The sequence below is a fragment of the Camelus ferus genome, chromosome 23, assembly GCF_009834535.1.
Source record: "Camelus ferus isolate YT-003-E chromosome 23, BCGSAC_Cfer_1.0, whole genome shotgun sequence".
Classification (NCBI taxonomy): Eukaryota; Metazoa; Chordata; class Mammalia; order Artiodactyla; family Camelidae; genus Camelus; species Camelus ferus.
In genome coordinates, this window is record NC_045718.1 from 31,796,695 (window position 1) to 31,820,870 (window position 24,176).

Here is a 24,176-nt window from a genome sequence, read left to right on the forward strand (position 1 = left end):
GTTCAGGGCGGGGATCTTCGGGGCCTGTGGGGTGTGCGGGGACACCAGGACACAGCAGTGCAGGTCGGCACTTACCCGGCCCCAGAGCGGATGCCTCCCTGCGTCCTGTACCCCGCCTCACCCTGGTCTCACCCTGATACAGACACCACGTTCTGGGGCTCTGACCCGAGCAATTTGCTGAACACAAAGCCCTGTGATGCTTATAACATGTAACAGCCTAGGAGAAGCGCTCCATCATCTGCTGCAGTGTGTGCGCGCTATCATTTGTACTTGGTGATTGGAAGGGAAAGTAGGTATTTCCATTATACATTATTTACTTCACACGCAATTAGTTCTCCCCGGGAAGAGCACCAGCTCTGCAGGGTCATTATTCCCTCCAGTGAAACTGCCGGAGCCAATAAGAAATTCCCTGATCACAGCAGATGCTGCACAGAGTGGGATGGGGCGCCCCGGGAACGTTCCACTCGGCTGCACAGCCTCCAAGACAGAAAGGCGGCTCCTGTTTCACCGAAGTAGGGATCCAGGTCTCACTCCCACTCAGCATGTGGAATCCCGTGCTTGCTGCAGACTCGCCGTTGCAGGGCTGCTCAAAGCCTGGCCCACAGACCTGCGGCCACAGCAGCAGCGCCCAGAAACCTTTCACAGTGCAGATCCTACCGAATCAGAAGCTCTGGGCGTGGGGCCCAGCAGTCTGTTCCACAAGCCCTCTCTCTGGGTTATTCTCAAATTTGAGAACCACTGCGCTGCACATTACTTTCCTGTTTCACGTAAAACACAAGCAGATTTTTGAAAACTTTCATTGCTCCATGTTAGGCAGGTGTCTTCCATTATCCGCTGCCATGGGACCCAGTTTGCATTCTAACCTTCTCAAGGTGCCCACCGCCACCACTGAAACCATTGGGGTGTCTCTTTCCTCTGTGGCATCTTCGAGGTTCTCAGCTCTGCTGGCACTAAGATTCCTTGGGGAGCTTTGAAAAAGATAGGAATGCCCAGGCTGTACACAGACCTCGGGCACAGGGCTGGGCATTGGTGTTTATAAAAATTTCCTCAGGCGATTCTAACTTGTAGTCAGGGGTGGAACCACCAGCTAGGGGCGTCCCGATCCTCATCTGCACCCTCCCTCAGTCCTTCCCTACTTGTCTGACTCTCTTGGTGCCATTTGCAACCATAAAAGCAAATACCTGCTTTACAAATAGAATAGGTACGTAGATAAGGAGGTCTGAGCATTAAAGACCGAGGTGCACTGTCCTTGGAGGCCATGCCACATTCACAGTGGGAGAATCCTGAAGACGTATCATGCTTTGTCAGTTCGGTGTACAAAGATGACCGCGAGAGACTCCTCCCTTTTCTTTCCCACGTCACAGGCTGCCTGAGACCACTCGCTTCTTCTAACGGCTACGTGAACATCTCTGAGTTCCAGACCTCCTTCCCAGTGGGAACCGTGATCTCCTATCACTGCTTTCCCGGATTCAAACTCGAGGGGTCGGAGTATCTCGAGTGCTTACACAACCTTATCTGGTCGTCCAGCCCACCCCGGTGCCTTGCTCTGGAAGGTAACACATCTTATTCTTTTGGAAGTTGAGTTTTGGCTTATTAAAGTAGACGTTTCAGTAGGAGGTGAAGAGCTGAGAATTATAGTCAGCAATAACTTTTGTTCCCTGAGTACCCATTGCGTGCCTCCATCCCGAGCAGAGGCAGCGAGCCTGGTCGTCTGCCATGAAGCAATACTTATAACCAGACATAAAACCAGCTTCCCCCGTCTTTAGGGTTAAAGGGGATGAAAGAGAAAAGTTTCTAGCTTCAAAGGTTAAGCTGCAAATTATTGCAAAGTTAAATGAAATGTCTTCGAAAATTAATTTTCTCTGCACCAAATGAAAACAGATTGTATTATAGCATCGTTAATCTCACCCCTCGCTTTATTGTTGTGTCAGTGTTTCTCCCTATTTCCATGCATTTTATGGCTTAGCTGTAAATGTTTTGCTGCAAGCACACACTTGGAAGCCTGAAACCAGGATATCTTTCTTCCTTGTTTTTGTTAAATACATGTGATTATTTTTGAGTGTGGTTCACAAAAGATCACTAATCAGTGGTATGAAGTGGTGAGTGGATCGGGGCATCCATTAGGAGAATCAGACAGAGTCTATGGATGGAGAGTTTAGGAAAACTTCTAGGCGAGTTGGACATGCTGGCTCAGCCCTCGCTTTAATTCAGGTCTTGAAATTATGATCGAGGGAAGCAAACCCAGATTTACTTCCTGGCATCTAGATATAGTAGATGGGAGGTGGTCTATAAGGGGAAAGAAAAAAAAAATGAAAGGAACCTCCAATCAAAGCCCATTTGCAGCCTTTCTTGGAAAACGAAACAAGACACAACAGAATGTTGTTACAAACGAGTCGTACACGCCCTGTCTCCACGTGTACATCTCAGTGCGGGACGAGGTCAGGTTAGATGTGCCTTGGGGGGGTGACAGCCAGAGGGATCAGAGAAGGTGTCTTTCTTAAGGGAGACCATGGATTGGAGTGGGTTGGCTGGAGCCATGCAGCCTCCTTGGAGAGAAAGGGAGCCTAGTGCTCGAAGGGGCGAGAATGCCAGCCGGGGCCATCAGTGTTGCTGTTCTCCTAGGCTGGTAAGTGGAGCCCCAACTCGCGCCTACTTCCCACCTGTCCCACATCCCCTTGGGGACCAGAGCCTACAGTAGAGATGTCAGATGAAATACAGGACACCCAGTTAAATCTGAACTTCAGAGAAACAACACTTAATTTTGTAATGTGAACACGTTCTAAATATTGGATGGGACTTACTTACGGTAAACAGTTATTCTTTGTTTATCTGAACTTCAGCTATAATTGAGTGTCCAGTATTTTTATTTACCGAATCTGGCAATCCCAGCTTAGAAGGATAAGGGATTCCCTCTGTTTCCACCCAGAACAGCTTCTGTGTTACCTGGACACCGCTGGCAGGCGAGGTGAGTGTGGGTTGCTGGTGAACTGGGGCTTTTCTGGTTCCTGGGGGTTTCTCCCTGCTCAGATAACCAGAAATAGAGGATTGGTTAAAGGTATCATTGTGATGATTATATCCGTTTGAAATGCCTGTTTTGAAATCTTTTCAGGTTTGGTTTAAATGCCTTTCATGCAGTTTTATTCTGATAAGCTTCATTTTGGGACTTCAAAAGCAGTTTTTATGAAACTCAGGGAATATGATGTGAATAGGCATAAAACAAAATCCGACTTCTAGGGGCGGCGAGCTGAGGTTATGAATAGGAAGCTGTGACCAGCTTCTGATTGGACATGAGTCTCATGGTTAACACAGGTCTCTTTTCCTCCATCCCTAGGAGGACACTGAAAGTCCAGGTGACAGCTGCCTGTGCCAAGAAGGCCACTCAATACCTTTTTACCTTGGGTTTAAAAAAAAATACTTTAAATCTTTATTTTCAATGCATGTTCCTTTCAATTTTCTGATGCAGTTAGTTTGTGAGACCTTTAAATGCTACCCTGGCTAAAGGCACCAAAGGCATGATTTTAAACAGAGAGGCACAGAGAGGACTAAAGGGTTTATTTGTCTTAAGACTTGATAGAAACTGGGTTAAGTTAAGCAGCAGGTTAAAATAAAAGGTAAGGATTCACAGAAAACACACCCAGATGCACCTGGATGTTGGTTTCTCTTTAACTCTTACTTGAATTGTGTATCATCTTTTTCTAAAGATGGTACCTCATTTATGCAAATTGTCAAAGGGTCAAAGGGTATTCGACTAGATATACTGTCCCAAGGGGATCTACCATCCCTTTAATATATCACCCACATTACCCACCTACCCCCATTTTCTCCAGCACACAATTTGGTTTTTCTTAACGGCAGAGTGAAAATGATTGCACTGTGCTGTGGAATCGTGATGTTCTCGGGGGCTCTGAAGTGCGTTAAGGGGTTCTGACCCCTGAGCTGACTGGGTCTGGGCAGCTGTGCCGTGGCAGCCTTTCTGCAGAAGCTTTGCGTCTCCTTCCCTTTCCCATCTCCCTGTGAATCCATCAGTCTATCAGATGTCAGTGTACCTGTCATTGCAGTACCTCCCACCCCCCCAACTCTTTTTCTAACCCGCTCTGAGCCAGGAGACTGGATCACCAGGATGTCATGGAAGTGCTGTGGTGTATTGATTAAGAGTGTGGATCACACTGGCTGGGTTCACATCCTTAACCATTCTGACCCGGGGCAAGTCACTTAGCTTCTGTCAGCCTCCATTTCCTCATCTGTACAATGGGGGAGATGATTATAATTGCCTTGTGGGACTGTGAGGATCCAGTGAGATAACGAACGTAACGCATTTAGGGAAGTGGCAGGTACCCAGTAGGTGGTCAGTCAAGTGTCCATCATTATTACTGCTCTTGGAATTGTGTATAAAATCACAATAAATAAGTGAGAACCTGGGGGTTACTATGCGAATACAGCACCCAGGCTTTTATGCGTATACATCGTGACACTATTTTGGTTGTTCAGATGCAATTTGTGTTACTTGCAGACTTCTAACTGTGTTTGTAGAAGGTGAATCCCAGATAAGGGGAGGAAATACTGAACAATAATAGTAATTACCGTTAATCTTGAGAGCTCACTATGTGTCAGAACGTTCGACACAGTATTTCATTTAGTCCTCCTGTTGCCCTCGTGAGACAGGTACTGTTTTTAATCCAGTTTTACTGATGAGCAAAGCCAGCTTTCTAAAGACTCAGTAACTCACCCGAGGACACACAGCCGGTAAGTGGGGGAGAGGGGACGCGAACACGGGTCTTTGCCACTTCCAAGTTCGTGCTCTTCATCATCAGGGTGCAGAGTCTAAGTCTTGTTCTGATTTCTTTGCAATTTGATATTTTTATAGCCATTTTTTAAAGCATTTAAAAATTTAAAACAGTTATCACATAGCAAGAGATTTGTCCATCTAGTCTAGTTCTCCTCCCAGCTGCCGGGGGCCCTGAGTCCCAAGGAAGCCCTGCTGCCCACCACCCCCTCCCCCTCTGGGTGGCAGATGGCCCTCTCTGCTGCCCCCACCGACTCATCCTGTTACAGCAGAGCCTCATTTCGGCCAATGGGCTGATCGGGAATTGTGTCTCCTTTCGCAGACCAGGAGACCGACACCCTGAAGGGTGACGTGACTTGTCCACACTCCCAGCTCTTGGCCGTGCCTTTTTCCGCCGCATGGCGTCTCCCTCCCTGGTGGACTGGCGTAGGCTTCACTGGCGCGAGTATTGAGTGGTGGCTGTCACGCTTACCTGTCAGCAACCCCGTAATTGATGCCTGGCTTCATGAAGGTGTTTATAATTTGGAAAGAAAAGCTCTGGCAGCTTCACCAAAGGTGGCAAGAACTTCCAAGGCCGGTGTGAAGGTGTGGGTGATGTGTTTCAAGGCCTGTGCCATCGCACCAGTCTCATGTATGTTTTCCCATAGCCAGGGGGTGGGGGTAAAACACCTGAAATCACAAAATCTTGGATCAGAATGTTGGCTAGGTCATTTTTAAAATATATGAATATATAAATTTGAGCCTGGAAGGGGCCCCTTGGGTTTCAATGTGCTGGTCTGTCTCGCTGTGGGTCTCGGTGGGCGCTTTGCCTTGTCTCTGTGTATCTTAATGTTTTCCATTCTCAGACCGTCTTCATCTCTGAGGCTCTCATCTTTCTCTCTTATACACACACAGAAACACACACTGAATCCAAGAAATCTTTAAAAAAAATAAAAACCCTTTGACAGTGAACGTGGGCACTTTCTCATTTGTAAGTGCTCAGAACCCGGAGTACGCTGTCAGCAGTGTTTATTGGACACCTGCTAGGCACAGAGCAACACCAAATTGGCCGCTGGGAAATTACAAAGAAAGAAAAGGATGTAATTCTTTACTTTGAAGCGTGTGGTGTCTAAGGGGGAGAACAAGATGACAAACCCCGTTATCTTCAGAGTAGTGTCGTCACAGTTGGCACCCGCCCGTGCCCGCAGCTGCCTTTGCCAGGGGGCACGAGCGTGCTTATGCGTTTGGAACAGGTGGAAGGAAAGTTCTGGTAGGTGTATCACGATGGTAACATGAAAATTTCTATCCAGGGATGTACGAGTTTTTTGTTGTTTGTTTCTTTTCCCTGGAGACCAGACAGAAGCATGTTTTTGGTCTCTGCTTGGGCTTTGGGAAAAGAGAAGTCTCACTATCTCACTCGTGTGGGAGGACTGTGCATTTTGAAGCTCTGTAGAGCTCATTAGCCAAGGCAACGTGCCTCAGTGTGTGTGTGGAGCGCTGGCCCAATGGTTTGAAGGTGGAGTAGAGGAGGATATTGAGGGGCATAAAAATAAGCAAATGAACCAAATGTGCAACGAACGGTTATAGGGCGGACTGCTAACACACACATCTAGGAAGTGGTACTAACTGCCCAGAATACCAGAGACACTCTGATGCTGGGGCTGCAAGGGATGCTGGGTACAGGTGGCTGCAGAAAAAAAAAGGGCTCTTTGTCTACATAGGGAAGAACCATCCAAAAGCCTTCAGTATCCAGAACATTCTGTTCACATTCAGGGTTTCAAATGGCCTGGAAATAACACGTGCTGGGTATCTGTTGACAGAAATTCCTGGGGGCAGGTTAACAACAGCAGAGATCACACTATTGCATCTCTGAGGCAGGAAGCAAGGGCTGGGAGGACAGATGGTTGATGCCAAAACGTGGAATTTTGAGTCCTTGGTTGTGACCTCCCCACTGAGAGATTCTTCTGTTTCCCAACTGTTAAACTAGAGAACTGGATCGGTTAACCAGAAGTCCTTTTTTCAATAGCTTCTGGGGAAAAAGGTAGGATCACATCTAGAAAGGACCAGCAAAACATTTAGTGAGGTTAGAGTCTGAAAAGAAAGAAACCAAAACCAGTAGGATATGCAACTTTAAATAAATGCCTGGGGAATTGTTTATGCGTTCTGTAAACATTTTTTTAATGTCCATATGCTGTGTATTTTGCAAGGTAAGGAGGATACAGAAGCAACCAAGTGATGCAAGGTCTCTGCGCCCTGGGCTCACCCACCCCGTGTGCTCTTTCTCTAGACAGGTGGGCTTCAGCTCTGAATATTCCATTTGTAAGTTTTCCAGGGCCTCTGGTGGTAGAGGAGATTGTAACCTGCTCTGAGGCCACTTGGAAGGGGTTCTAGACGGGGTCTCCCTGGTTTTGAAGGGACTGGAGAGGGTGGGGTTGGTGAGTCACTTTTCACTCTGTTTGATTGGCTCTGCCCCCGGGCTCCACTCGGAAGGCAGCGGGAACACGTCCTCCCAGGAGGACGGTGAGCGTGGACCCAGGGCCCAGGAGAGTTCATTGTGCTTATGTGTTTGCTTTTCCCAAACGGAGGAATAAATCACTCCAGGAACTGTAGGGACGTAAGGTTTTATTATCCATGACTGAGGCAGTGGCTTCCCCTATGCTGGCCTTTCCACAGGCTATTTCAGCCTCATGGCTGGTGTTTCTCCCAGGAACAGGCAAACCTGACCTCATTAGAAGCTGAACATCCAAAAGTTTTTGTTTTTAAATCCGACCAGTCCACAAACTCAGAATGCCCAAAGTGATGCCCCTCTGCCTCCTTCCCATCCGTGTCACAGCGCACATGGAAAAGATGGGCGTTTGATCAGTTTCAGGGTCAATTGCAGGGAATGCAGCAGGGAGGTTTCCTAAGAACCTGATGGTGCCCAGGGGTCCTTTCAGGTCTGCGTCCTCATATAGGAAAAGGACAAATAAGAAACTGAAAAGCCGTTTGGCCAAATGCAAAATGACTTGAAAGGTTCCAATCTGGGATCAAAACTCAAAGCCAGTTTGGACGTGGAGGGTTCCCAGCTCCCTAACCGCCTTTGCGTCGTGCTTTGTTCTGGTACAAGAGGCGCCCGGGAGAAGAGATGCGGTACATTTCTCCTTCCAGGAGCCCTGCCTTCCCGCGGAAGTGCCTCGGGACTTCAAAGGGAATCCCGTGTAGGAACCAGAAAGACAGCAGAGAAATCCAGACCTCCTCACAGAAGACCTGCCCTGGGTCCGGAGAGCAGTGACAGCCCCTCCACAGGGGCTCAGAGACAACACTCAAAGGTCTAATCACAGCCTACCCTGTGCCAGGGTTGTTCCCATTTTACAAAAGAAAAATTCAAAGCATGAAAAGGAGTCCAGGCCTGGCGCAAGGAAGGTTGCTGTAAATGAATTGTCTGTGGTGAGGTCCAGTGTCGCTGTGTCATTCCCTAAACCAGCGTCAGACACTCTCCCACGGAGCTGTGCACCCCCTGCGCCATATCTCACCTGACAAGCACGGGAAAGTTGAGTCTCTCTTGCCCTCCTGGCCAGCCATCTTCAGTTACAGAGTGGCGAATTGCATCCCTTAATTAACTGGAAATTTCTGTATTGAATTTTAAGTCGATCGAGGGAAATGATAGAATCGAGTCACAGCAGGATTTATTGGTGTTGATTTTGAATAGAATTCAGAGCTTAGAAAGCCTTTGACATCACCGGTTTACCTTTCCCCCAGCCAATGCACCACCCCTGGCACCTCCTTTTCAGAAATGAATTGGCAGTGCCTGAGCTGAGTGGGTTTGTGCAGGGCCTCGGGGCCTGGGAGTGCCACCGAGGTTCCCACCCCCTTACCCTGGCTCTGGTACCACCGGGCTGCCTTGATGTGGGGGACCCAGGCCGCTTGGTCTCCCCTCCTTTCCTCACCGACGTTCTTGAACAGAGAGAAGCAGCATTCAGAGCTTCATCTTCCTGGAAGCAACTCCAAGACAGAAAGCCCCTCGTTCCTCCCGGCCTTCCTTGCCCTCGCACGGGGTGTGTGTATGCATCAGCATGTAGCTGTCAGAACTAGACTGTCCTATGATCCCTTCAACCATCTGTGGCTGCCAGCTCCATGCCAGGCAGTGTGGAGGCACCTTTGGTATATGGTCTCATCCTCACGAGCATCGTGGTGCCAACGGCAGGTGAGGACACTGAGGCTCAGACAGCCTCCCCCTTTCCCAGGGTCACCTTGCTCACTCTGCTGAGCCCACACTTTCTACCCACAGTGCTCTTCCAGGCACCTCTAGGACCCAGAGTGCCTGCTGGAAATTAGGGCCTGAGTGCTAATCGTGTTGCCAGCGGGGGAGTCCTTTTCGAGAGCTGATCTCTGAGGCTACTTTCTGGCCGCCACATTCCTTGGCTCTGCTCTGAACCAGAACACACTGTTTCAAAGAGGCCACCCTGTCCTCTGCTGGCTCTGGGAGCAGCAAAGGCCTGGGGGGCTGGGAGAGCTCCCCCCAACACGACTGACCTGACTGCTGACAGTCTCCCTGAGGCTCCTATTCACACAGTTGACCCACAGTTGAGCCTTCATCAGCAGGGAGAGGAAATCGATGTTTGTTGGGGGTCATCCTAACCGTTGACACCGGGCACTTCATTTATTGTCTTTATTTAGCCTCGAACCACCTCCAGGTGTTATTCTGCCCTCTTCACTGAGAGGCGGCAGGCCAGGAGCATGGCCTCAGGGAGTAAGTTGCGGAGCCAGGATTGAAAAGATCCTGAAGACCCAGCCCTGACCTGTCTCCCCAGCTGTGCTCTCCCTCCTGCGCCTGCTGGCTCCCTGCTCAGCTGCTCATGGGCCACTTCCTTCTCTGTTAAAGTTCCCTGCAACCTGGATTTGTGTCATGCAGGAGGTTTTGGAGGGAGGAGGAGAGTACACTAGAGGATTTGGCTTGAGCTGCGCTGCATTTAATAGTGGACAGTGTGGGGATTTTCCTTCCTTCCTTCCCTCCTTCCCTCCCTCCTTCCCAGGTGGGGCTCTGGTACCAACCAGAGATGCACTGAGCGCTGTGGGGCCATTGCTGTTAGGAATCCGAGTCCTGCTCACCTCAGATGGAGTGAAAATATCACTGACCAGCTGGTCACCCACTGGATTGCTGTGCTTCATTTTCTCTCCCCCACTCCTTTTTTTTTTTTTTTTAATGCAATAAGTAATTACCAGTGTAGCATCTTCCACTTCTCGGGCACATGTCTCTCTCCTCTCCTCTCCTCTCCTCCCCTCCCCTCCCCTCCCCTCCCCTCTCCTCTCCTCTCCTCTCCTTTTCTTTTCTTTTCTTTTCTTCTTTTCTATATTGAATCCAGAAACATTAATCTTTCTGTCCTGAGAAAACCAAGAGACCTTGTTCCTTCCCATCCAGGCCTCCCACAGTTCAGAAGAGACCAGCTGGCCAGGGCCAGTGTCTCCATCCCCTTCTCCTAGGTTCTCAAGCTCCCTGCAGACTCACCCATGGTCCTGCCAGCAGCTGACTCCAGCAGGAAATGGAATCAGCAGAAAACGAAGAAAAGAGCAATGGATGGCTTTTCTTTCTCTCCTCTTTACTGAGTGTAGCAGTGGGGCTTCTACCCACAGGGACACGGAGAGAGGCTTCTATTTGATCTGCTTATCTGATCCTATGCCTTCTCTCTTCTTCCCTACCTAATGGAGGAGGTTTATACAAGGCTAGGAGATCCTTGGCCATGCGGTTTTGTCCTGTCCACAAGGCCCTGAGGCCCAGGGAGGTCCCTAAGAAGCAAGGAGGGTCCAAGGTGGCTTTGTTCCAGCTGCCCCAGCCCCAACGGCCCTGGTTTACATTAATGACATCTGCTGTTCCCACTTAAGATTTATTTGGAGAAAGAGCTTGCCAGTGTCAAGTATGAAAATCATTCATCTAGTTCTGCCTCCTTAGGAACTTGAGACCAGAGAAATGGAACAATTTGGTTCCACAGACTTCCCCCATCTCCTCAGACTCTCAGCCTTGAAGGATGTATTAGATGGCTAATTTAGAATGCTTTTTAGGGACCCAGTTTACATCAGCCAGTCTTATGGGATTTCTCTATCTTATTCTCAAAACCCGAAGACTCCTCAGTTTCCTTTGAAGACAGGTGTGTTCCCTGTGCCTGGGAAAGAGGAAATCTCAGGCCCTTCCCCTGTCATGGGTTAGTGACATTAGCTAGGGAGAAACCCTGTCTGAATGAACGTGGAGGTCGCTTTGTGAACTGAAAGTGTGTTCTACCTTCTTGGCACACGTGCTAGTGTGTTACCATCTCGCCTGTTTTGTTTCTTGGCAGTGAAGATCCCTGTCTCTGGCTCTGTCTGTAGTACAGCCACCTTGCCTGCGATGCTAACGGGGTTTTTATTAGAGGGAAATGCAAAATAACAAGCAGCCTTGGTAATGTATTGTTCACAAGCAATAGTAAATTATTCTAATACCATTTCCATGTCCTGTTCATACATTGCAGCAGAGTGATTACCAGAAAATAGTTGCCTGAGTGTCATACCAGCATTTCTCCGGGATCACTGTGCTTAATTTTTTTCTCTCTTTTTTTTTACACAGTAAGTAATTGCCACTGTAGCATCTTCCTCTTCTCGGGCACTCGTCTCTCTTGTACTCAAGAGTAGATTGTGCCGGGGCATCAGAAAGCTTCATTATTCTTTTTTTTTTTTTTTTTTCTATATTGAATCCAGAAACACTGACTTTCTGTCCTAAGAAAACCAAGAGACCTTGTTCCTATTTTTCAAATAGGACCAAGTTCTCAGGCCCCCCTGCTATGACATTAGAGGCTCTTTTTCTCTTGAATTATGACTCCTGACCTGACAGACGGCCCTGAACCTCCCTCCACCTCATCCTCTCTCTCCAGGTCCCGCTGTTCACCAGCCTTAACCCCCCGCACGCCCTGCCCAGCACCTTGATTTTTTATCTAGTTTTGCTGGAAACACGTGACCATCAACCCTCCAACTCTCCTAGGTTCCTAGAATTATCCTTTTTTTTTTTTCACCTCATTTAATTGCAGAGATTCTACCTTGACGTCAAAGAAGAGAGGTGATTCCCACCCAAGGGGAACAAAGGGGGCAGAATTCTGGAACGGTTTCTCCCACCAAGTCAAGAAGAGAACACCAGCGGGGACGTGCCTAACCCCCTCCCTCACCTCACACTCACATTCAGAGGTGGGGTCCCACCAGGCTCGGATGCAACTTCTCCCAAGCCCCCCACCCCTCAGCTCTCACCCGGGCAGGCAGCCTGTCCGGGGGCGGATTCAGACCCTGGGGGACCCAGTGGTTCTGAAGCCAGTCGCTGTCACTCAGGTCTTTATGGAATGTCTCTTGGGTGCGAGGGGCAGGGCTGGGGTTGACTCCCCAGTCATGGAATAAACCTGAAGATTGGAGTTGGAAGCTGGCTCCAGCTGCGTCAGTAGGAATGCTGCAAGTTGTCTGCAGTGAAAGCTGCTCATATAAAATGAGAATCCTACACACAAGCTACTCCCTGGGTCACTGTTCTGAGTTAGTCTGAATTCCACATCTTCCATGGCAGAGAGATCTGAGATCTTTAAGCCCTTTGCTGCAGACCAGGGTGGATTTGGGGGGAGGGGGACAAGGGAGAGGGGAGCCAGCCCCTTTCTGTCGCTGCGTTCATGCTTCTCACCAAAACGGATTTCCCCTTTGCCTTGCAATCTCCTTGTATTTTTGACAGCCTTATAGATGTGCACAGAGGTCTTTATTTTGTGATGTTTAAATGTCAGGTCAGTGAAAGGGACAGCAGTGCTAAGCAACTACAGAGCTGCGGCCAGTGGTTTGAGCCACTAGCTTGTGCCAAGAGGGTGACTTCATTACGCTCAGAAAATAGATGGCCGGTACGAATGGGGAAATCTTGGTGTTTGTCCTTAAACTCTAGAATATCTTCTCCATCCCTGCTCCAGGAAGGATTTATTTCCTTCTCTCATCTCTGGAAAGGAAGATGACTTGTATTTCACGGTGATAAAACCTCTTGCAATCAGGTACGACACAGAAGGTGATAAATCCCTTCAGTCACTCCATGGCTTTGGCAGGCCGGGAGTCGCCAGGAAGCATTCAGCAGGGTGGTTTGTGGTCATTTCTCCCCAGATCCCACCCCCAGCCCCACTTTTCTTCACAAACTATTGCCAGAATTCCTTTTGTTTTTCCCAGAGTGATTAGACATTCAGGGTGATAAGCAGGTACAATATTCATTTTCCATGTCCCTCTTGGTGACTTGTGTCATTCTCTTTTCATAGAACTTGTAACATAGTACCTGTGTTCACAATCATGTTTTCCTTCTGTACAGGACATTTTATACAGGAGGGTTTTTTTTTGTTGTTTTGGGTTTTGTTTTTGCAAAAAGATGGTACCTGAATCTAAATTGTGCCCAGATTTCTCTAAAATTAAAGTGTTGAGCAGAGATGACCCTTCATCTGGTCATTCCTCTTCCTACTAGTACCTGGGGCTCCTGCAGAAAAGTCTAGGGCTTTGCTCACCTTCTGGCCAGTTTGTTCTTCAGTGGATGAGAACATAATGCACTTTCTAACAACATCTCTTCCACTCATGGGAAGGGATGAAATAGGTCCAGGCATTGAGGAGATGGAAACAGCTAGAAATTTTTTTAAATGGAGCTAATTATATTGGAATTCAGATTTTAAAGCTAGTCCTTAGCTCAAGAGATCACAAGTGAACAACTGTGCCAACATCAATCTGTATTTTTATACCATAAGTATCTGATTCCAAGGCAAATTCTTTTGAATTGGGAAGAAAAGTGAATTTATAGAAAGTTGGGAAGTCAAGAAGTCTATAGATAACCCTGGCTAAAATAGCACGTAAGAGGAACCTTGCTCTCCCACACTGCTTGACGTTTTCAAAGATGCTGTGGCCCTGTGAGTTAACTGTGAGTGACACTACTGTCCTCAAAGCGTTAAGTCTCCCCAGCCTGGTTTCCACCAGCACGACCCAAAGAGAAGAGCGACTGGTATCCTCCAAGGAGCTCTTTAGGTCCCAGACCTGGGATTCAGTCTTCCTGCATCGCTTTTACTCCACCCCACCCACTGAAGTGTGTCCCATGAAATAACCACTTTCACGTGGTTTCTTTTTTTTTTTTTTTTTAACTTAGAGGAAATCTTGATGTCTGTTTATTTCAGTGGGACATCCTGACATCAGGAAACCCTGCTGTTCCAGCTGGTTGCTTCTCTGTGGACCTGGCCCAAGGGCTTGTGTCTCCCCGGCCAAGGATAGACTCATGCTCCACAGGTTTCCCAGGGCTGCTGTAATGAAGTACCACAAGATGGTGACTTAGAAGGACAGAAATGTCTTCTCCCACAGTTCTGGAGGCTAGAAGTCCAAAATCAAAGTGTTGACAGGGCCATGTTCTTGGGTTATCACTCCACCTTTCCAGTCTCTGCCTCTGTCATCGTGGGGCCTTCTCCCTATGAGTCTATGTCTTCACATGGCTTTCTTCCTTCTGTGTGTCTCTTCTCCTGTTACAAGGACACCTGTCATGTTGGACTAAGGGTCCTCCCTACTGTAATATGACCTAATTTTAACTTGATTACATCTGCAATATACCCAGTTTCCAAATGAAGTCATACTCACAGCTACCTAGGGTTAGAACTTGTACAAAACTTTTGGGGGGACACAATTCAACCTACACTGCATGCTCTCCTTGCCTTGGCTTGAAAAGAAGAAGGTGCCCCTTCTGTGTTCCTTCTGCCTCTTGCGTCAGGTCAAAGCTCCCAAAACCCCAGTGGGCCAGCATCCTTGGACTCTGCCCACAGCCCTGTCCTGAGCTAACCTCTCCTCTGGCTCTGTCTATGGCATCTTGCTGCTGCCCACAAATGAAACAGGAGTATTCTGTGTCCATCAGGGTTCCCCATCTCACCTTTCTTCTATCTCTAGAAGCTCCAGGGCTTTTCCAGACTCTGACCCCACCGTGCAAAACACACATCCTAGCAAGTCAAGAAATCATTGCTCTCTCGGGAATGGAATCTGGTGCAGCCACTATGGAAAACAGTGTGGAGATTCCTTAAATAACTAAAAATAGAGTTACTGTGTGATCTAGCAACCCAACTCCTGGGCATACATCTGGAGAAAACCCTAATTTGAAAAGATACATGCACCCCAATGTTCATAGCAGCACTATTTACAATAGCCAAGACATGGAAGCAACCTAAATGTCCATCAACTGATGGATGGATAAAGAAGTTGTGAGATACATACATATATATATAGGAATACTACTCAGCCATTAGAAAGAATGTGTTGCCATTTGTAGCAACACAGATAGACCAAGAGATTATTGTACTAAGTGAACTAAGTTAGTGAAAGACAAATATAATATGATATCACTTATATGTGGAATCTAAAAAAATGATACAAATGAACTTATTTACAAAACAGAAAGAGACTCACAGACATAGAAAACAAATTTATGTTTATGAAAAAGGAAAGAGAAGGGGAGGGATAAATTAGGAGTTTGGGATTAGCAGATACAAACTATTGTATATAAAGTAGGTAAACAACAAAGTTCTACTGTATAGCTCAAGGCATTATATTCAATATCTTGTAATAGCCTATAATGAAAAAGACTATGAAAAAGAATATATGTATATACATATGTATATATATATATGTATAACTGAATCACTATTCTGTCAGAAACTAACAACATTGTAAATCAACTGTTCTACAATTTTTTAAAAAAGAGAAACCCTTGCTCTCACACCTGGGCCTTGGGCAGCCTACACTTCCTTGCCCCTATACACACATAGAAACCCAGGCAAGACTCAGCACAGCTTCGGAGTAAGCCTCATTTGAGGTCAAACCCCAGCTCTTCTGTTTATTTGTTGGTGACCCTGGACAAGTCACTTCACTTTCTTGAGCCTCGATTATGCTATCTATATAAATGAGACAGTAACACCTGCTCTGCAGAGTTGTTGCTGGGGTTAAGGGGAACAAGTGCATGGATGCTGCCCCCGCAGGCGGAACTTGCTGTCATTTCTGCTTGCTCTTCCATCTCGCTGACAGGCACTATAGCCGCTATGCATACGTAACATAGTTACTAACAGTAGTAACTGTGTATCGGGTGTCTCCTGTTGTGCCAGGCGCTGTGCTTGCTGATTTACAGCTACTATGTCTAATTTTTATGAAAGCTCGGCAGTGTAGGTATTACTATCCTGTTTTACAGGTGATGAAACTAAAATTAGCCCAGAAAGAGGTTAAATAGAATGCCCAAGGTCACATAGCTCCTAAGCGTTTGAACCAGCGTTCGAACCCAAGAAAATGTGCTTTGCACTATGTAGAGTTGCCTGTAGGGTCTCCCAATAATGCACTGAGCTGTTACGTCTTCCTGGTCCCTCACGTTCTCATCTCACACTCTCTCCTTCTCTGTTCTTCTTGCTGACTTTTCCCTTTTTTCCTGCTTCCACTGTTCATGACTTCTAAATCAGTAGTTTTCAAATATGTTCAGATGTTGAAAAGCATAGTACTTCTCACAGAATAGCATTTTTTTTCAGAACACTAAGAAATACTGTGTAAACCTTAGAAGCACTTTTGCTAGCAGGAAGCAGCTATTTATTTTCTAGGTAGAACATAGGACCAAGCACACACACGTACATACACGCAGTGAGGAACAAAGCATAACCAATTGCTTCCCATTGTAATGAACTTAGAGTCAATTCTTCATTCCTTCATCTGCTGGGATCTTCTAACAGACAAGAACGAGGAGACATGAGAAAATTTAAGAAAAAATTTATGGGAGAAAAATTTGAAGTTCAGAAAATCAATACATCCATTTATCAATGTAGTGCCTTCATCCAGTTGATGGAGAAAGAACTTAAAAATTGCCAGGATACCCTGGAAACAATTAGTTTCAGCATGATCTCTAATGGTGGAAGGTTTTGCTGATTGCAGGGAGAGGTGAAGAAACCTGCTCTAAATGCTCCCTTACCTGTGCGCTTTCTGTGTTACCTTGTGGGACACACTCCTTTATAATCTTGGGCCCCTGATTTCTGTCCCTTACAAAAAGTTAAGACGCCCCGATTACCGCCCGGCATTCTAACTGTAGGAGTCCTACTGAGGAAGAGGGTCACAGACATCTGAACCCTTTGACACTACAGCTGTGATTTATTTTCACCTTGTAGTGAGTTAGGCTGTACTCGATGTAGCCCCTGACGCTCCAGTCACTGCAAAGAGGGAAGAACACCTCATCAGGACCCAGAAACACATGTCCGCTTTGGACTCCAGCACCAGCGTTCCTTGGCCGCAGAAAGCTGTCAGAGTAAATCACAATTTTACACCTGCTCCCTCACCTGAGTGCTCCTCTGTGGCTTCATTCTGTCTCCAAAACCAGGCACACTTCGGATTTCTTATGCAAAGCCATATATATATATGTATTTTTTGCACTGAAGTTTCACAGTCATCATCAGATGCATTGTGTATTTCTTTAGGGACCCCCCCCCCCAATGTGGTGACTCTGAGTTGGAAAGTGGATCTGAGCCCTTCCCTCCAGGATACTGGGTAATACTGATTTTAAATTTGATCTGTCAGCACACCTCTGAGCAAGTAAGCACCATGAGCCATCTGCCTGGACACAAGCAAAGCCCCAGCCTCGTCATCATTTGCTTCCTTGGGTGGACACATTTATTGGCCTTCCGTGTTGTTACAGCAAAACAAAAGTGGAAAATGTTACGTGCTGCATAATGTTTATTGATTTTCCCTGGGCTGAAAGCAAGGTTTTGGACATCACCTTGGAAACAGCTATGATTTTGGCATGGAGAGTAGGTACCATGCAGCTTCCTGGAATCATTACTCAAACTTAACTTGGCCTGGGGACAGCCAGGGCAGTAGTGGTTTTGATTATTAACAGCCAGCAGAACTCTTAAGGCAAAGGTGTGGGTGGTCGTGTCCGTGTGGAGAGCAGTTCTGTGCTCTTGTTTCCTGGAGCTGCTGGGACAACGTGCTGCTTTCTTGAGATGATGCTTTTGCGCTCGAGCTAGTCACTGGCTTTCCCACCACGTCTCCGTACTCTTCCAGGCCAGCTGAGGGCCAGGCTCTGCCATTAAGAGCGAGTTTTCTCTCCTCATCACCACTGAGCTCAGCTTCAGTTTCCTTGGGGTCTGGGGGAGCACTTCTCAAAGTGGACCGTGCATATGAATCACCCGGGACTCTTGCTAAAATGAAATCTCTGATCCGGCAGGTCTGGGGTGTGGCTCAGGACTCTGCCTTTCCCACAAGCTCCCAGCTGATCCCAAAGCCGATGGTCTATGGACTGCAGTTGGAAAGCCAGGGCCTAGTGGAAGGTGAAGACCCTGACCAGAGACCATGGCACCTTACCTCTCACACTGGCTCCTTGAATGTTGTCAACCATCCGTCCCAGCAGGTGGAGAAGGAGGGAGATTCATCTCCCCGGCTCTCTATTCGATGGCTGAGGCAGGGCTTTCTACTCTGACCGGTCAGTACGATCACCTGTGGAGCTTCCACAACCTGGCCGCGCCCAGGACCCACCCCAGGCCAGTTAGGCAAAGCTTCACAGGGGAAGCCGGTGTGCAGGGTTGATGGACCACTGACATGAGTCCTTAGACGCTCTTCAGATGCAGCGTTAACATGGCGGGGAGGGTGGGTGCCGGTCACTGTAGCAGCGAACAGCAGGAGAGCGAGTGCTTTGCTCTTGCACACTGTTTACGGTAGACCCACTCTTGGGAGAAGGGTCCCCAAACCATATAGTGGCTCAAACGAAATAGAAGTTTGTTTTCCTGCAGTGGAATTAGTGAGCATGAATCAGCCTCTTCTCCAGCCCATTCAGGGGCCAATGGCGGCTCTGCTGTTTTCAGGGTACACCCCTTGGCGAGGGGGTGGGGGTCATCTCATTCTAGAGTCAGAAGCTTGGAAGAGTTCCGTGGATCGGGCCTGGTAGTAGCATTTATCACTTTTGCTCACATTCCAGTGACTAGAACTTAGAGGAACAAGGGACACTGGGCAGTGCAGTCATCTCTGTGCCCAGGAACAAAAGGGGACCAGGACTGTGGGAGCAGCCAGCAGCCTCCAGCCACACGTTGCCCTGGCTACCTCTCCCCCTCCTGTGTGCAGCCCTCTCTCCTCTTTTGTCACATGCAGCCACCATCCCCTACTCTCTTCATGCCTCCAGCCAGCCCCTGCACGTCACCCCCTCTGCCCAGGATGTTCTTCCCAGCACTTCCCTTGGCCACCTTTCCTGGACCAGGACCTTTACCTGGCCTGCTCTGGTGTCCCTGGATCCCTCGGTTTCTCCACTGGGGGGTGCACACGGCAGCTGTCCTCTGGCCTGTCTCCATCTCAGGGGAAGCTCAATGGCCTGGCCTTGCCTTTTAAAGATTTTACGCCCCTAGTTATTGAGTCCCCTGCCAGGACCAGCTTATATTTGGGATCCTCTTGTGTGTAAAAGAACATCTGGCTCCTTCTGGTCCCAGGTGCCTTCCAGGCCCCTCGGGAGGTGGGTGTAGGTCGCCCATGCCGCCTCCTGTGCGTGTGAGAGTGAGTGTGGTGTGATGTTTTATGCAGCAGAGAGAGAAGCCTTATCCAGCCAATCAATATTCATATGTTTACTTATTTATCACCTAGTTTTAGTAAGTCCCAGGAGGATGAGATCAATGTATTATCTAGTTTCGATGGTTGTCCAAAACATGTGTTTTAAATAAATGAATTAAGAAGGGAGTGAAAGGGTATAATCAGTATACTTGGACAGGAAGGCAAGGAGGCTCTTCGTTCAGAAGGTCTGAAATGCAGCCTGTCCAGGTAACATGGGTTCCCGTGTCTATGCGGTGCTCTAGTGCTGTTTATACCAAACAGGAAGAGATGGTTTCTGCTTAGAAATGCATCAGGCTTTCTCTCCAGCTTCGTTTCACTTCAGGCAATGGATTTGTTGACCTTCTGTGAGCTCAGACAGTGGGGGGTGGGTGTGGGAGCCTGGGTGTATGGAAGGACCACAGGGAAGCCCTTTGAGGTTTATTTGCCTGAAAGCAAATGAAAATGCTCCAACTGCATTCTGGGGGTGGGCACAGCGTGGGTCCCCCAAGCACAAGGCGGCCTTTGCTGACTGACCCTGGGGCCCTCGAGCCCTCCACCCCCATGTGATGAACAGCACTCACCATCAGAGGCCGGGAGTCACCTGTGGGAACCCTCAGGGCTGAAGAGATGGGAGCGGTGACTTGGGTGGGAGAAGGCGGCTCTGTGTCCCTCCCTCCCTGCCCGGGCATCCTGTCAGTGGGGTGGGAGGGGCTGGTTCTGGGGCCAGAGCTGAAGGTGAGAGGCAGGGGGAGATTCCAAGGGTGATTCTAGGGCATTGGAGATGTAGGAGGGTTTGGGGTTGTCCCAGGGACAGGGAGGTGCTGCTGGCATTTCCCGGGCAGCTGGAGAGTTAAACCCCTGCAGTGCACTGGCCTGTCCTGCAAGGAAGCACTCCCCAAAATGTCACTGCACCCCCGAGGAGAGGCTTTGTGGGCTCTGCCTTTTGCTGAGTTCACTGAGGTGCTGCGTAATATTAAGAAAAGAGTCTTGTCTTCCCTGAGGAAAACAAGAACGGGTTTCCAGGGCAGCAGTCCCTCCAAATCTGGGTTGTGTGAGCAGTGGTCCAGCACCGGACAGCCGGGCCAGCCCCGGCCCACTGAGGCTGGTCCTGGGGGACCGCTGCCCTTGCCCGAAAACTGGGCCCTGTCCATAAAACTTCAGTAGCTCTGCGAAAAGCTGTTAGGGGTTTTTCCAGCGAGAAGAATAGAATCTTCGTATGTTTTATTTTTACACTTGTTTCAGGAGGAAGCCCTGAGCATCTTTCCCCCGTGCATTGTTTTCCACACCACAGATTGGCAGCAGCTGAGGTTTATTTTTACAGTGGGTTTAATCCTCACCCCAACCCCACGCTTACCTTTCCTCAACAAGCATCACCCAGCTCTGTTCTAAATATTGTCCACATGGCAATAAAGGATGTGCGAATTAAACACTGCATTTTATCAGATACTCCATTGCAGGATCTGCATGCTTGTTAGGTGCATCATGGGAGGAAGCAAACAGCATTGTTTTGAGCATGTTAGGAACCTTGACCTCTCTATTTCAGTGTATTTCTTAGAGGGGAGACCAACAAAGCGCTGTCGCCCTTCACGAAGACCTTCATAAGTACACATGAATCTTTGTGTTGTGTGCTTGTGGTGAAGCTTTGATTAAGCTATTATCACATCTCAACTTTTTTTTCTTTCCCAGTGAAAATGGTACCAGAAACAGCAGGAAAATTGCAGCTGTTTGCCCGTGGGAGGGTAATGGGGAGGAGAGGGCCTCTGGCTTATCGTGAAGACTTTAAAGTTTTCATTCACTGGAATAGCAAATGTTTATCAAAAATAGTGCTGGGTGCTGTAGGAGTGACAGCAATTTAAAAGACACAGCCCCGGCTCTCAGAAAGTTACGGATTTGTGCAAACACAAGGAATGGGAAATGTTCACAGTGCCCAGGAATTCCGAGATCACGCCGGGTCATGCAGAGGGCTGGGTGAAAAAGCAGGTGTTTGTCCTGCAATTAAATGTAAATAGGTGGAAACAGCCAGAAGTGGGTGAGGAAGGGTGCTCAGTTGGAAGGAGGCAGGGGATTTCTTGGGGAGAGGAGAAGGCTGGATGGAAGGGAGGGCCTATTTGGGGAAATCACAGGGATAAGCAGCCTGTGCCTGGCATCTCCAGCCCCAACTCAGGTCAGCCCAGGCAGACGGGGGCTCCCTGGGCTCTGCACCCCATCTCTGCCCCCCAGTCTAGCCCACAGGAGACTAAATATGGTGAAAGCTGTACTTTGCGGCCATTTGGGTAGGTGGGACTTGTCCTGCCAATCAGGAAGGAGCCATCACCCTCGTGATAAAGCCAGGAGCAGAGTAATATGATGGTTTCTGGCCGAGTCTCAGCAAATTCACCTGCGCTCTGCCTGAAACCCCTCAAGGTCCAGACTCCAAGCCTCACAAGACCTACAACTGTTGCTAATAATTTCTAAAGTTGTGGGAAACATTTAGGAAAAAAAGAGAGTTGCAGAAGAATTTTTGTTCACACCACCCACGGATTTTCAAGGGTGTTATTTTGCTTAGAACCAGCAGCTGCTGGGGTCTGAGCTGTCGGCTGAGCCTAAGGGGCCCTAAGGGAAGTCAAGTGCCCTTTGACCAACCAGAAGCTCTAGGAAACCCTAGGTGGTTTTGCTGTCCACCTCTCAGGGAAGGTAGGAGAGGAGAGAGGTAGCAGAACTCACTTTGACCCCATGGTGAGAGGCTGTGATGGGAGGAGGAATCCCTGAGTCTCAGATTACCCTATACTGTTATTTTTAAATAAGCTCCCCAAATTTATCATTAACACCTTGGTTGTCTGTTCCTTCCAAGTTCAAAGAACACACCCCACCCTCTGCCCCTACTAGGATGCGTGGAGGCTTCCCTGGCAGCAAAACTAACGGCGGCCAGGCTGCAATCACTAGAAACCCTGCAAAGTGTGAAGATAAATGTTTCCATTTAGGGGGCAAATGCATCTCCGTTAGCAGCCGACTAGATGATGACAGTCTGGGAATCAAAGCCTCTTGCATGGGTGGTTTGGATCTGGCCTCTGAGGAAACCTGCCGGTGAGGTGCTTCCAGGTTCCCCCAGGAGTGCCTGGGGCCGGACTGGTGCAATCCAGGTGTCCTGATCGTACAGGAGGGCGGCACCAAACTCAGCAAGTTCAGGCACCAGTGATGCCTGATTTAGTAAGTGACTGCTGTGTTCCGATGTTTGTGTTACGTACATTCCATACACTTTCTAATCCTCACAACAACCCTAGGAAGTAACAAGACAGGGAAGTTAACTCCCTCGAGAAGTTGAACAAGCTACCTGATCCCCCCAGCTCATCAGTGTAGAGCCAGGATTTGAACCTAAATTTGGGAACCTCCAAGCCCGAGCCCCTGTGCAGACGCTGTGCACCCTCCCTCCCTTGTTTGATGAAGGATCTGGTCAGCCCATCCTTCCTTAGCGCATCATGGACCACCTGCCTCCCGGTTAAGGCCGTGACTTGAACAGCCCTTTACCCTCAGGCCAAGTGAGGAAATATGCTGCTGAAAACTGTTGACTGAAGGGGGAAAAAAAGCACAACAAGAGAGTTGTGAGTTAAGCTCTATTTGGGCAAAATGAGGGCGAGAGACCAGGAGACAACCGCTCGGCTCCAAGGATATGCTCCGAAGAGACGGGACCGGAGGTCAGTATATATGTGATTTTGGTGAAGCGGGACACGTGCAGTCAAGCACACATTTTGGCTGAAGGTCCCTGCTAGTCACGAGGAGCAGAGGTCTCCGGTAATGGTGTTAGTGCTTTCCTAGATAGGAGAAGATGCAGGAAATTGGGCTCATAAAATCTTCTGAAAATATCTAACTATCTGAAGACCTTTCTGCCAGTTTTTCTCAGAGCACAGAGGGCCTCAAACTTGATTCTCAGCACTGAACTCCTTTCAGGGTGTGCTGAAGGTCAGTGACTGGAGTGGCTGGTGACTTCGTTCTTGTAGAACCAGATGGTGAGCGACAGGGTTTAGTCGGCATAACAAACCTGCATGTACCTACAGGGTCTCTTTAACCTCTCATGACATTTTCTGGGCCTTGAAAATGTTCCGGTAATGTTCTCATCTTATAGGGACCCTTGGGGATTTGTCTGGAGGCAGCTAGGAGGAGGCCCTGCTGCTCTGTACACCTTGGCAGTGGAAAGGGCCTCCCATGAGCCTCTGCGGCACTGGGGGAGCCCTCACAGGAGGGCGGGACTCCCAGCGGCCACGGGAGCCCTGGAGGCCGTCAGAGTGGCACACTTTGCTGTCAGGCTGGCCATACAGCAGACATCAAATCTCCCCTTCACTCTGGTCGGCAGGGCATGCTTCAGTCCAGGAAGGCGGCTCTGACAGCCCCGTGACCCCCCTCCCGGGTCGGGTGCCGGAGCATGCGACACTCTCCCTTCCATGTGCTCTCCCAAGACAAACGGCGCGGAGGGAGGGGCCTTAGGGGAAGAAGGGGCCCTGGCTGCGAGTCCCCGCTGGCATCGCAGGACCAGCTCGGCACTGCTGGTGCCTCTTCTCTCTCCCTCCTCCTCGCCAGCGTCTTCCCCTTCCCGTTCCTCTCCTGCTGCCCTGCTCCCCTCCCAGGGATACTCTCAGAACACCCTGGAGGTAGTGGATTTGACAGAAGCCCCAGTTTGTGGAACTAGAAATGCATTGGGTGATGGGACTCCATGGCCTGGGCAGCTCGGTGGAGGGTGTGCGACTGCCAGGACGGGAGATGCCCTGAGCCAGCAGAAAGCCAGAGCTCCAGCCCCGACTCTGCCAGGTCCACCAGTGGTACCCGGGCCGCAGTCACCTGCCAGCCACCATTCACGGAGCACACTCTGGGGCTGTGGGCCTTA

The 24,176-nt window shown here is 48.8% G+C and overlaps 1 protein-coding gene across 7 annotated transcripts in view; it reads left to right on the forward strand.

Annotated features, from left to right (window-relative positions):
• Nucleotides 1-24,176, forward strand: part of SUSD4 (sushi domain containing 4) — a 109,442-nt gene that overhangs the window by 77,896 nt on the left and 7,370 nt on the right. For 4 of the 7 annotated variants that reach the window (XM_032466630.1, XM_032466631.1, XM_032466633.1 and 1 more), the window contains one exon: nucleotides 1,365-1,553. In XM_032466630.1, coding sequence (XP_032322521.1) covers nucleotides 1,365-1,553 — 189 coding nt within the window. Of the gene's footprint in view, nucleotides 1-1,364; nucleotides 1,554-2,926; nucleotides 2,966-24,176 lie in introns of all 7 variants that reach the window. The other 3 variants (XM_032466629.1, XM_032466632.1, XM_032466634.1) reach the window with 1 other exon arrangement.